The 13,844-nt window shown below is 51.7% G+C and overlaps 1 protein-coding gene across 1 annotated transcript; it reads left to right on the top strand.

Moving 5' to 3' along the window:
- The first annotated feature begins 410 nt into the window (after positions 1-410).
- On the top strand, positions 411-13,611 carry MED1 (mediator complex subunit 1). The gene is made up of 17 exons (XM_061444044.1): positions 411-470; positions 2,052-2,158; positions 2,719-2,797; positions 3,327-3,381; positions 3,510-3,642; positions 4,366-4,394; positions 4,753-4,824; positions 5,093-5,167; positions 5,635-5,708; positions 6,063-6,152; positions 7,102-7,213; positions 7,511-7,635; positions 7,845-7,963; positions 8,586-8,787; positions 8,965-9,060; positions 9,169-9,274; positions 9,924-13,611. The coding sequence occupies exons 1-17, from the start codon at positions 443-445 to the stop codon at positions 13,171-13,173; spliced, it is 4,752 nt and encodes a 1,583-aa protein (XP_061300028.1). The 5' UTR covers positions 411-442; the 3' UTR covers positions 13,174-13,611.
- Positions 13,612-13,844: the final 233 nt, after the last annotated feature.

Raw genomic sequence — 13,844 nt, 5'->3', positions numbered from 1 at the left:
AAACGGCTCCGCGTCCAAGGGGGGCAACCTCGGCAACTTCTCGCGAGACCCGGCCCCCTCTCGCGAGAGCAGCGGCGGCAGCGGCGCCCCCGCCCCTCAGCCGGGTCCCGCGAGAACCTGGCGGGGTGATAAGGGTTGGGGGGGGCGGTGCGCCCTCGACTTCTCGCGAGAGCTGCGCCGCTCCCACTGGAAGCCTATTGGATAGGGGGAGGGGGCGGAGCTTGCACGCACGCACCCCTCCCCGCGCGCACACGCTGCTCTCGCGAGAGGGCGCGAGACTCCCCTCTGCGCGCGCTCCCGCAGCCATGGCTGCCGCCGCCGTGTGAGGCCCGAGGGGCCCGGCCGCGGCTTCCCTCCCCCCCCTTTCCCCAGCCCCGTCCCGTTCCCCTTCCCCTCCGCTCCCCGCGGCCCCGCTGCTGGGCCGCACAGCCCCGCCCGCGGCATGAAGGCGGCGCCCGGCGGCGCTGAGGGTGAGTGAGGCGCTGGGGCTTCCCGCCGGCCCTGTGAGGAGACGGGGGGGGGGGTGGTGGTGTCGGGTGTCTGAGGCACCGATGACGGGCTGGGGCTGAGGGGCCTACACAGGAGGAGGAGGGGGGAGGGCCGTGGGCTTTCTCCGGCTTCCCCCCCCCCACCGGGCCTGTGTGGCTTCGTGCTGCGTTGGTGAGGCTGCAGCTGTGATGGGAGCTTCCCTGTGAGGGTGCTGAGGCGCTGGCACAGGGTGCCCAGAGGAGCTGTGGCTGCCCCATCCCTGGCAGTGTTCAAGGCCAGGTTGGACCCAGGGGCTTGGAGCAAGCTGCTCCAGTGGAAGGGGTCCCTGCCCGTGGCAGAGGTTGGAGCTGGGTGAGCTTTAAGGTCTCTTCTAACCCAAACTAAGCTGGGGTTCTGTGATCTTGCAGTTCTCTCCCTGTCCCTGTGCTTAACAGGATCTTATCAATGCATAAACACCTTGAGGAGAGCCTAAAGCAGGGGGAGCAGAGCTCCCTTCAGGTGGGAACTATAGGCCATGGGTGCAAGCTGAAAGGTTCCACCTGAGCACCATGAAACCCTTTATCACCGGCACAGAGGTGTGATGGAAGCTCCATCCTGAAGCCACCAGGACATGGGGCTGGGGAGCCTGTTGTCAGTGGCCAGGAGTCCTCAACTGTGTTAGCTGAACCGGCCAGTGCTTGGTCTTTGGTTAGTCACTGACTCTCTGTCCATTCTTTTCTCTCATCAGAGAGATATTCTTTCCTGTGAGGGTGCTGAGGCACTGGAATGGGTTGCCCAGGGAGGTTGTGAATGCTCCATCCCTGGCAGTGTTCAAGGCCAGGCTAGACAAAGCCTTGGGTGGCATGGTTTAGTGTGAGGTGTCCCTGCCCATGGCAGGGGGGTTGCAACTGGATGATCTTAAGGTCCTTTCCAACCCAAACTATTCTATGATTCTATATTATTCCGAAGAGTGGAGCTTTCTCTAATAGCTTGTAGACCCACGCATTGCAGATGGGAGTCTATGGGATGGAAGAGGTGTTTTGTAAGCGTGAGTTGGTTGAGATTTGTGCCCCCTCCAGTTGCCTGCTGCTGCTTTCAGAGCCGTGCCCTGGCTCTAGAGCAGCACAGAGGAGCCTCCAAGCTTGTGTCTCACACCAGCGTGGGGCAGTGTGTCTGCTCACAGAACCCATCACAACTGGCAGTTGGACCAATGTGGTTGAGGTTTTTTGGTGAGGGAAGGGTCTGTGAGGATCTTCAATGTAAACAAGCTGGAGGATTGGATGTGAGAATAGTGATGGGGAATGCAGGAAACAAAGCTTAACCTCACTTCTGTAACAGTGTTTTGTACACTGTTACACTGCCTCAGACCATGTATCTTCATTTTATGGTCCTTGAGGTTTTGACAGCTTGTGATAGAGCCTATGTATTGAGCTCATGGGGAGAAATGAGCAGTGAATACGTTTTATGAAATCACATTTAGCTTCAAGGTGGAAAGGCTTTTCATTCCAACTGCTCGGCTGTTTTATTTGTAGCACTTCGAGTGTTGTCTTGTTCTATGTTCTCAAGAGTGCCCTGTCTTACAGAGACGGAGAAGCTGAACAAGATGAGCACCCTCTTGGAAAGACTCCATGCAAAGTACAACCAGAACAGGCCCTGGACAGAAACCATGAAGTTAGTGCGTCAAGTCACGGTGAGAGGTGCTTTCTGGAGCTCCTGGCGTGGCAATGGTGGTGTTGCTTTGTTAGATCTCTTCAAAGGGCTGCCCCTTGCTCTTTGGGGACCTTGGGGTTTGTAAAGCAATTTGCTCCCATTCAGTGATGCTCCAAACTCGGCGCTGGCTTTGGCAAATGAGGGTTTGAAATAGTGGGAGGAAGGAGGAGCAGGAGGCAGGGGAGAGCTACAACAGCAGCTTCTACGTGCACTGAGGTGTTAAAAGTGTGCCTGACTCCTTGTTTCTGTGTTGTCTCTCGTGTAACTCTTAGCTTATGCCTATTTAAAAGGTGCTCCAGTCTGTTCTTCCAGATGAGCAAGTTACTTAAAAGCAAATAAATCAATCCCAGGCCTGCTTTTGTTCCCTTCTTCCAAAGCAGATAGTGTTCTCCTACAGGAATCAAAATGCAGCTGTAATTTGGGGGGGAAACTAATAAGCTTTTCATTACCTCAACAAACCTCCCTTGACTGAACTGTGGTGGCAATAACTGCTGCTACTGAGTGAGGCACAAAAAGCTGTTTCTCTTCTCTCTGACCAAGGAAAAGCGCGTTGTGATGAACTCAGGGGGGCACCAGCACCTGGTGAGCTGCTTGGAGACGCTGCAGAAGGCCTTGAAAGGTTGGTGCATCCTGTGCTCAGCAGTGGGAGGCCCCCAAACCAGGAGAGCAGTGAAGTGGCTGCTGGCACATCTCACTGTGTTCCTCCTGTGTGTGTGCTTATGTTTGGGCACCTCCTCTCCGTGCCTATGGAGACTGTCTGTGGTGCTTCTGTTGTGAAAGGAGAAAACTTGTGAGTGGGAAGTACTAAAACGTGGAATGGTGAAAGGAATGGCTTTATTTCCCTTTTTTGCACCTGTATGAGAGTTTGAACTTGCTCTTTACATCAGCCTGGCCACTCTTCTGAAAACAGACCTGAATTCCACTGGGGGAATAAAATCCCTTCTCTCCTTGCAGTTCTGGGAACGTTTGGTTCTCTCTGTTCAAGCTGTTCTGCCTGTGTTTTGAGTGCAGCTCATGTTGCACACGTGAAGGTGTGAGCAGATGTGGGAGGGAGGAACTGGTTGAGGTTGGGTTTAATGCTGATGTCTCATTCCTGGGGAGGTGTTGAATCGTTTCACTAAGCCTTGTTTTCTGCTCTCCCCATCTAGTATCTTCTCTGCCTGCCATGACAGATCGCCTGGAGTCTATAGCTAGACAAAATGGGTAGGTCTTCTCCTTTAGTTGACAGCAAAGGCTTTCCCTGTTCCTCTGCACCCATCATGCTCTCACTGCTGCTTTGGTTGGGTTTTGTGTGCATCTCATGGCAATTTTTGTTTTGTTTCCTATGGAAGGCTGGGATCTCACCTTAGTGCCAATGGCACTGAATGTTACATCACTTCAGACATGTTCTATGTGGAAGTCCAGTTAGATCCTACAGGGCTGCTGTGTGATGTCAAGGTGGCTCACCATGGAGAAAACCCTGTGGTATGTATCACTGACCAAGGTGAGGGTGATGTCTGTGTGGTTTTGACTCCCTTTGCTTTGAGCACAGGAAATGGATTATATTTAATGTTTCCCTGCACCTACCTTACACCTTTACTGCTTGTTCTAGTGGCAAGGAAAATCCTCCATGGAGTTATTCCTGTGGGTTAGCCTGGTTGATGTATGTGTGTGGAACCAGTTTACTGCTGGTCTTTCTTTCCCTCTGACTGGTTTTACAGCTGACAAAATCAGCTGTGGACATTTTCACTGTGTTTCTGGAAGCAGGATAAGGAAAATAAGCTTAGAAAACTGAGATCTGCAGATGGGAAGTACAAAAATGTGGCATGCTGAAAGGAAATTATTTTCCTCCTGTACACGGAGGAGAGTTTGAATTTGATGCTTGTATTGTCCACTCTTCTGAGAACAGAGCAGTTTTTAGTACCTCTGTATAGAAGATTACTGTTTTCAACTGAAAGCTTCATGATTTCAAAAGTTTATTTCAAATGAGTTGTTTAAGCAGAAAGAGAAGTGCTTAAATCTGTCCCAGAGGAGCTGAGGGACAGAGCTGGAGCTGGAGCAGTGTGGAGTTGTGAGCACTGGGTTGCTGCTCAGGAAAAGCTGCTGCTCAGGAATGTTCCTGTGCTGATGTTTTGCAGTTGCTGTGCTGCACAGGGACTGAAATCACTGTGCTGACACTGATCTCATTCTGTCTTCTTCCCTTTCCAGAGCTGTCCAGAACTGGTGCAACATCTGAGGTGAGCATCAAGAGTTTGTTGCATTTTTGGCAGCCTCTCTTTGCAGTAGTGATCCCACGCTGGTTTAGGTCTGGAAACGCAAAATGTTTCCTTCCCCACAAAGTCTCTCCGTGCCTTCAGGGGGTTTTCTGGCTTTGGTTCACCTCCTTCTGATCCTGAGTGCTGTGCCCAGTATCTTCAAAGCCACAGGGCAACATTCCCCAGACTCAGTAAAGGTGGACCATGCTGAGAGTATATTTTGTAGCTTCCATGTAGCAAAAGTGTCTTCTGAAGTGACTTAGTGTCTGTATTAATGTAACCTTTTAAAACAAACCCTTGTGTGTTACAAGTTTGAATACATCTTAACTTTGCCTTTCAGAGAGAAGAACTTTGATGAGTTTTCTAAGCATCTGAGAGGACTGGTGAACCTGTATAAGCTGCCAGGAGACAAGTAAGTCTAGGATGTATTTATTTACTGCCACATATATAAAATAAATGGGCAAGTTTTGCTTCTGGGCTTAAATATTCATTGTGTGTGAGCCCCCTGACCTCCCTACCACAGCTCGCACTTGTGCAGTGGGTAGGGAGGGTTTCATGTGAGGTGGAGCTGCAGAGTGACAAGTGATCCAAGTCTAAAGGCTCAGGCTGATGGCAAGGCCTTCTTTGCACAGTTCCTTTCCTTTGTTCTGACATTGTTTTGTTGTTTTTTTTCTCCCCAGCAAACTGAAAACTAAAATGTACTTGGCTCTGCAGTCCTTAGAGCTGGATCTCTCAAAAATGGCAGGGATGTACTGGTAAGGACCTCTGTGTGGTTTGGGGTTTGTTGTTGGTTTGGGTTTTCTTACTAACACTGCATCACACGGGCTGATTCTGATTGTGCCACATCCTGCTTATGTGGGAAGTGTCCCATCAGTGCCTGTCTAGTCTGTCATTGCTGCTAAGAAGATGCTGAGGCTATAGAGGGCCTGTGGGAGCAAGGGAATGAGAAAGAGAGAAAAAGTGCTTAGAGCTTTTTAGCAATTCCTTCTTAACTGCAGAACTTGATTGCAAGAAAGTCTAAAAGGCAAAAAATGAAGTTTGAAGCTGGCTGGATTAGTGGTAACACGGTTTACAGTAAGAAACTGAGAACCATTTGACCCTCTTATACTGCTGTAGAGCCTGGGCAAACAGCCGTGCTGTGAAGTTTAAGGTCAGTGGGACTGGAGTTTGGTTTCAGGTATGGCTCTGGCTTGTTACAGACTTGTGGTCGTCTTTCTTGCAGGCAAGCCACCAATGCCAACCCCTTGGACAAGATTCTCCATGGCAGCGTTGGCTATCTCACCCCCAGGAGCGGAGGTACCTTTGAGTAGTGCTTATAAAAGGAAAGAATCAAACTTACTTTGTTCAGAAGTCCCCTTTATGGACTTTGGTTTCACCTGAACTGCTGGAAATTAATGGGCCATGCCAAGCAAAGAGGGACAGGGTTGACAGGGTTGAGTGTTTGTGACTCCCACGTCATGCAGAGGTCCAGCTTTGCTTTACAAAGCCACGCAGATGGACACGTGTGGGTCTGCCAGCAGAGCACAGCTCTTCAAGGTCACAGCTCTGCTCAGTGTGTGCTGTGGCTCAGTGTGAATGCTGTGTGGCTGTGGGGGTTAATAGTGCTCGGGGTGACTTGTACCCCCAAGTTCAGCAGCTTCTCTCCCACAGGTCTCCTGATGAACCTCAAATATTACGTCTCACCCTACGATTTGTTTGAAGATGGCTCTGGAGCCCCTGTTATTTTACATGAGAACAACGGTAGGTCAGCTTCAGTGAGGGCTACTGCTGCTTGGAGGAGAAAAGAAGACAACTCTAGCAGTCTCACTGCCCTCTGCTGTCACCCTGTCACACAGGACAGTCATGGGTTGACTTGCAGAGGACATGGGTTCAATAAGCCTGTGTGGAAATGCTGGTGACCATCTTCTCGTGGGTGTTCTGGAGTTCAAACTAGACTGCTACCAAAGGGGATGGGGTGCACATAGAGCCTTTTTCCTTAGGGTGAACTTCATCCTTAACATGGATTCTGTTTTGTTGTGTTTCTGCCATCTTACTAGAAGGTGAAGTTCTATGCATGGACATGGATATCTGTGTCTCACTAAAATGACAAAACCAAGCAGCTATTCAAGCTGAGGCTGCTCTTGGGAGAGGAGAGGGTGAAAGTGTCCGAAATCATGATTTGTTTTGCATTGTAAAGAACATACTGCAAACTTACAAATGTATTTGGAGTCTCTTTTAAGAATGATGCAATTGGTTCACCTTGCAAGAGAAAAACAGAACATTAGGGAGTAAAAGTAGTTTGGCTGTAGGTCAGTTTAGTGATAAAGTGAATGCTGGAAGCTGCCTGGTGGAGGAAGTAAGGTATTTCAAGGGGGGAATGGCCTTAACCTGCCCGAGGGGAGACTGAGATGAGCTCTTAGGCAGAAGCTCCTCCCTGGGAGGGTGCTGAGGCGCTGGCACAGGGTGCCCAGAGAAGCTGTGGCTGCCCCATCCCTGGCAGTGTTCAAGGCCAGGTTGGACACAGGGGCTTGGAGCAAGCTGCTCTAGTGGAAGGGGTCCCTGCCCGTGGCAGGGGGTTGGGACTGGATGAACTTTAAGGTCCCTTCCAACCCAAACCACTGTGTGACTCCATGATTTCCATATAGTGATGTTTCTCACATAAAGCTGCTCTGGGTTTATCGTTGTGTTTGTTTCTTGCTCCCTCTCGTAGTCCCTCGCTCGCTGGGGATGAACGTGTCGGTCACCATTGAGGGCACCATGGCCATGTACAAACTTCCAATCGCCCCACTCATCATGGGCTCCCATCCAGTTGACAGCAAAGGGTAAGCAAAGGACACAGTGCTCAGCACCCTGGTTTGGGTGCACGTTCAACACTCAGGCCCCTGTTGGAGTCAGAGGGGGAGATGGCTGTGTGATGTCAGTGCATCATGGCACTGTCTTTAGCCAAGAAATCCCTATTTCAGGCATGTGACATGCTTTTGAGGAGTACTTTACTTGGTAAGAAGGTCTAACAGCCTGCTTGGGTTGGAGCAAACAGGAAATTGGCTGGGTGGTGTTGGCAGCAGAAGCCACAGCCATGCCCTGTGTCTGATAAGGTCCTGTGTTAACCACTCTTTCAGAACTCCGTCGTTCTCGTCCATCACTAGTGCCAACAGTGTGGATCTACCAGCTTGTTTCTTCCTGAAATTCCCACGTCCCATCCCAGTGTCTCGAGCTTTCATTCAGAAGCTTCAGGGCTGCACAGGTGGGTGGCAGATCTGTCTCATAGCTGCTCCTCAGCTTTTTATTCATAAACTGCTGCTTGTTTTGAACGTGTGACAGAAAAATTGCTCGAGTTTTTGTGCTGTTGTCAGGAAAACCTGGATAGGTTTCCTCTGTGGTAACACCTTCAGTGGCCCACCTTCTCCTTCTGGCTCCCTGGTGCTATCATTCTGTGCCATCTTGTGCCCTCAGGTATTCCTTTGTTCGACACACCACCAACATTTGTGCCCTTGTATGAGCTGATCACGCAGTTTGAGTTATCCAAGGAGGCTGATCCAGTACCTTTAAACCACAACATGCACTTCTATGCAGTAAGTATCTTGTTACAAGCAAGCACTGGAATTCAGATACAGACCACAGTAATTAGAATTATAGAATCCCAGCCTGGTTTGGGTTGGAAGGGACCTTAAAGCTCATCCAGTCCCAACCCCTGCCACGGGCAGGGACCCCTTCCACTGGAGCAGCTTGCTCCAAGCCCCTGTGTCCAACCTGGCCTTGAACACTGCCAGGGATGGGGCAGCCACAGCTTCTCTGGGCACCCTGTGCCAGCGCCTCAGCACCCTCCCAGGGAAGAAGAGCTTCTGCCTAAGAGCTCATCTCAGTCTCCTGTTAGAAGCAGGAGAAATCCTAGTTCTTAAATTGGTGGATCCCTTGTTAACTTCAAAGGGTTTCTCTCTACATCTCAAGGGCTGCTGCACTGTATGAAAGCGGTTTAGTGGGGACAATGAGTACTGTTCAGCTCTGATACTTCTGAGGAGCCAAAAAACGTGTTTTGCTTGTTCAGATTGGAAGGCTGTGTCTTCCTTGTTACTCATTTCACCCGGAAAAGTGGCTTTGATGTCCCTTCCATCTGGGGCTTGCTTTTCCTTCCTGGAGGTCTGTTACTGCCTTGTACTCAGCAGGAGTTGGAGTAAAGCAGGAATTGTTTGTCAGGCTCTTCCAGGACAGCAGCACTGTTACTTTCTGAACAAAGATGCTCCTCTCCCAGATGGAAGAAGCCTCCAAGGAACTCTGATCAGTAAAATCGCCTTCCAGCACCCAGGCCGGGTCCCACTCATCCTCAGCCTCATCCGGCACCAGGTGGCCTATAACACCCTCATCGGCAGCTGCGTCAAGAGGACAGTGCTGAAGGAAGGTGGGTGCAGCAGGTGGGGATGGGGAACCCTGGGTGATGGGCCCAGGAAATGAGGTCTATGCTTTCCTTTTCCCTCTGCTTTTCCCTTTCTTTCTATATGGGAGCATCGAGCTGGTGACTCTGGTTCATGCCCTGTGTTCCTTAGTTGAACAGCTCCCATGTCCCCGTGTCTTTCAGATTCCCCTGGGATCCTGCAGTTTGAAGTCTGCCCACTCTCTGACTCCTGTTTCAGTGTCTCCTTTCAGCATCCCGTGAATGACTCCCTGGTCTGTGGTAAGTGGAATCAGGAGGAGCCAGGAGTGTGTTTATGGGAAGGGTGGCAAAGTTCCCTTCCACTGCAACCAGGAGTTTGATCCCTTCCAACCTCCTCCTCTCTTGTAGTGGTAATGGATGTGCAGGACTCCACTCATGTGAACTGTAAGCTCTACAAGGGGCTGTCTGATGCTCTGATCTGTACAGATGATTTCATTGCCAAGGTTGTGCAAAGGTAAGCCAAGGGTTTCTGTGCCACCAGGAACTCCAGCTCATACAATGTACTCTGTGTCAATCTCATGTTTACCCCGATGGGTTTGGAGCTGTCCTGTGTGGGGGTGAGTCTTGGGAGTGGTTGTTTGGATGAGAGGAAAGCTGGAGCCCTATTGAAAACCCCATTCCAGGCATTCAGCTGTAGCTTCTTGTATTTGAATTCATGTCCAGGTGCCTTCTCGTGGGGGTGGCTGCTTTCTGAGTCTTAGAAGACGTGGAATAGCTCCCAGCAGTTTGTCTTTACACAGACCTTTCACCAGGGTTCCTCCACTGTTCAGAACACAGCAGAATGGGAGCAGGGCACTGCACAGGCCTTTGCAGTGAGAATAGCTGCTTCTGCTTGCAGAACATTAGAGGCTCAGCTCTCTCAGCCTGGCTCCAGCGCAGAGCTGCTCCGGTCCTCGCAGCATCTCCATGGCCTCCTCTGGGCTCGCTCCAACAGCTCCATATCCCTCTTGTGCTGTTGCCTCAGAACTGGACACAGCACTGCAGGGGGATCTCCCCAGAGCAGAGCAGAATAGAGAGGGAGAATCAAGTTGTGATAAGGTCTTGTTGACCATGGCCATTGGGCAGCAGAGCACACACTGACCCCTTTGTGTTGTGTCTTGCAGGTGTATGTCCATCCCTGTCACCATGAGAGCAATCCGGAGGAAAGCAGAAACCATTCAGGCTGACACACCAGCCTTATCCCTCATTGCAGAGACAGTCGAAGATATGGTGAAGAAAAACCTCCCCCCAGCCAGCAGCCCGGGGTATGGCATGACCACAGGCACCAACCCCCTGAGTGGTACCACTACCCCAACCAACACTTTTCCTGGGGGGCCCATCACTACTTTGTTTAACATGAGCATAAGCATGAAAGAGAGGCATGACTCGGTGGGGAGCCATGGGGAGGACTTCAGCAAAGTGTCTCAGAACCCAATTCTCACCAGTTTATTGCAGATCACAGGCAATGTGGGCTCAGCCCTTGGCTCAAGCCCAACCCCTCCCCACCACACACCACCACCAGTATCCTCCCCAGCAAGCAACACCAAGAACCACCCCATGCTCATGAACCTTCTGAAGGAGAATCCCCCTCAGGATTTCTCCAGCCTCTATGGGAGCAGCCCTCTGGAAAGGCAGAACTCTTCCTCTGGCTCCCCCCGGATGGAAATTCCTGGGGGGAATAAGCAGAAGAAAAAAAAGTCCCGCGTGCCAGCCGACAAACCCAAGCACCAGACTGAGGATGACTTCCAGAGGGAGCTCTTCTCAATGGATGTTGACTCCCAGAACCCCATTTTTGATGTCAACATGACTGCAGATACTCTGGACACCCCTCACATTACTCCAGCCCCCAGCCAGTGCAGCACTCCTCCTGCTACGTACCCCCAGCCCATCCCTCACACGCAGCCCAGCATTCAGAGGATGGTTCGGCTCTCCAGCTCGGACAGCATCGGTGCCGACGTCACCGACATCCTCTCGGACATAGCAGAGGAGGCTTCCAAGCTCCCCCCCACCACTGAGGACTGTCCACCCATTGGTACTCCAGTGAGGGACTCTTCCAGTTCAGGCCATTCCCAGAGTGCCCTCTTTGACCCAGATGTGTTTCAGAGCAACGCCAGCGAGAACCCCTACACGGACCCTGCGGACCTGATCGCGGACGCTGCCGTCAGCCCCAACAGTGATTCCTCCAACCATTTCTTTCCCGATGGTGTAGATTTCAACCCTGACTTGCTCAACAGTCAGAGTCAGAGCGGCTTCGGGGAGGAATACTTTGATGAGAGCAGCCAGAGTGGAGACACGGATGATTTCAAGGGTTATGCATCCCAGGCTCTTACTACTTTGGGGGTGCAAGTGTTGGGGGGCGATGGGGGGGACAATAAATTCAAGGGTAGCACTCAGTCTGACACGGTAGACTTCAGTATTATTGCAGCTGCAAGCAAAGCACTGGGGTCCTCGGACATCATGGAGCACCACAGCGGAGGGCAGAGCCCTCTGCTGAACACAGGGGATTTAGGGAAAGAGAAGTCTCAGAAACGGGTAAAGGAAGGCAATGGCTCTGGAAGTAACATGGCAGGAGCCGGGATAGACGGGAAGCCTGGGAAGCGGAGCCGGACGCCCTCCAGTGATGGCAAAAGTAAAGAGAAACTTCCCAAGCGGAAGAAGCAGGAGACAGATGGGAAATCCCCATCTCACAGTTCATCCAACAGGCCTTTCACCCCACCAGCAAGCACAGGTGGGTCCAAATCTCCTGGGAGCTCGGGCAGATCTCAGACTCCTCCTGGTGTAGCTACTCCTCCTATCCCCAAAATCACCATTCAGATCCCAAAAGGAACAGTGACTGTTGGCAAACCGTCTTCGCACGGCCAGTACACAAGCAGTGGCTCCGTCACCTCCTCCAGCGGCAAAAGCCATCACAGCCATTCTTCCTCCTCCTCCTCTTCTTCCTCCTCTTCAACCTCAGGCAAGATGAAAAGCAGCAAATCGGAAGGGTCTTCAGGCTCCAAGATGAGCAGCAGCCTCTACTCGGGCCAAGGCAGCTCGAGTTCAGGGCAGTCCAAAAGCTCAGCCCAGTCAGTGGGAAAACCGGGATCCTCCCCCATCACCAAACACGGCCTCAGCAGCGGCTCTGGGAGCACCAAGATGAAACCTCAAGGGAAGCCATCGTCACTTATGAACCCGTCCATGAGTAAACCAAACATCTCCCCATCTCATTCGAGACCCTCGGGAGGTTCCGAGAAGCTCGCTTCTCCCATGAAACCGGTCCCAGGTACTCCGCCATCATCTAAAGCGAAGTCACCGATCAGTTCAGGGTCTGGAGGCTCCCACATGGCTGGGACTGGCTCAAGCTCAAGTATGAAGTCGTCTTCAGGAATGGGATCCTCTGGGTCGATGTCTCAGAAACCACCTCCTTCATCGAATTCCTCGACGGCGTCCTCATCTTCCTTTTCATCCAGTGGGTCTTCCATGTCTTCATCTCAAAACCAGCATGGAAGCTCCAAAGGCAAGTCTCCAAGCAGAAACAAGAAGCCATCTCTGACTGCAGTCATAGACAAGCTTAAACACGGGGTTGTCACTAGCGGGCCTGGTGGAGATGACCCAATGGATGGACAAATGGGGCCAAGTTCCAATTCCTCAAGCCATACGATGTCCTCCAAACACAACATGTCTGGAGGGGAATTCCAGGGCAAACGTGAGAAGAGTGACAAAGAGAAATCTAAAGTCTCTGTTTCTGGGGGATCTGTTGACTCTTCCAAGAAAACTTCGGATTCCAAAAGCGTTGGAAGCACCGGCGTGGCCAAAATCATCATCAGCAAACACGATGGTGGTTCCCCCAGCATTAAAGCCAAAGTCACTTTGCAGAAACCTGGGGAAGGAGGTGGGGACAGCCTCAGGCCTCAGATGGCTTCTTCCAAAAGCTATGGGTCCCCTCTCATCAGCGGCTCGACCCCAAAGCACGAGCGCTGCTCTCCCAGCCACAGCAAGTCGCCTGCATACACTCCCCAGAACATCGACAGCGAGAGCGAGTCGGGCTCCTCCATAGCAGAGAAATCCTACCAGAACAGCCCCAGCTCCGACGATGGCATCCGGCCCTTACCCGAGTACAGCGCCGAGAAACACAAGAAGCATAAAAAAGAGAAGAAGAAAGTGAAGGACAAAGACCGGGACAGGGAGCGGGAGCGGGAGAAGGACAGGGACAAGAAGAAGTCGCACAGCCTGAAGCCAGAGAGCTGGTCCAAGTCGCCCATCTCAGCTGAGCAGCCTCTGGCCATGGGCAGCAGCTCCATCCTTGCTTCCGAGCGTCCGCCCCGTGCCAGCCCCGAGTTCCTCATCGGGGAGGAGGACGATGATCTGATGGATGTGGCTCTGATTGGTAACTAATATCCCTAATGCCTGGAAGAAATGAGCTCTTGCAGGCTCTGCAGGTTCCACATCCCCCTGCAAACCTGCTGCGCTGCTCAACAGGCTGTGTGTGAAAAGGGGGGAACAAAAAGTATTCCCAAGGATCTCCAAAGACAAAGGAAAGCGCCAGTGCCAGCAGCTCCCTCAGGATCCAGGTCCTGACTGTGGCCTTCACCCTGCTGGCGCTTACACTTGGCTTTAATAAGTATTAACAACCCCGTTAGAGTTCAATGGGTGTGAAGCAAAGTGCATGGGAACAGACCCCAGAGTGGTGCAAGCGGAATCGGGCTGTTCTGAGTCCCTCTTCCCCTCATCCCACTTGGAATCAAGTTGCTTTTGTATCAAGGAAGTTTGATGTTAGGGCTGGATTTTTAAAGGGTGATTGGAAGGAAAAGAAAACAATAAGGTCTGATATGATTCTTGTGGCATTTCTTCATTCAATGCCCAAGCCAGTGTGGGGCTGAGCAACTTCAGCTTCCCCGGATCTGAATCCTGCTCTGTGCTCTGGTGGACTGCAGGATTCAATTCCCAGCCTGGTGATGAAGGATTGCTGTCTGTGTTGGACTTCCCTGCTGGTTTAGCTATTTATTCAGGTGCCAGGATGCCTCAGTTCTACTGGTGTGATGCAGAGCCCAGAGAGCCTCAGGAAC

The sequence above is a fragment of the Pezoporus flaviventris genome, unplaced genomic scaffold (genome assembly GCF_033815535.1).
Source record: "Pezoporus flaviventris isolate CSIRO_AGI_PZ_B2104156 unplaced genomic scaffold, CSIRO_AGI_Pfla_v1 ptg000604l, whole genome shotgun sequence".
NCBI lineage: Eukaryota > Metazoa > Chordata > Aves > Psittaciformes > Psittacidae > Pezoporus > Pezoporus flaviventris.
The sequence above is the reverse complement of the archived record's forward strand: the minus strand, read 5'-3'. Positions and strand labels throughout refer to the sequence as shown.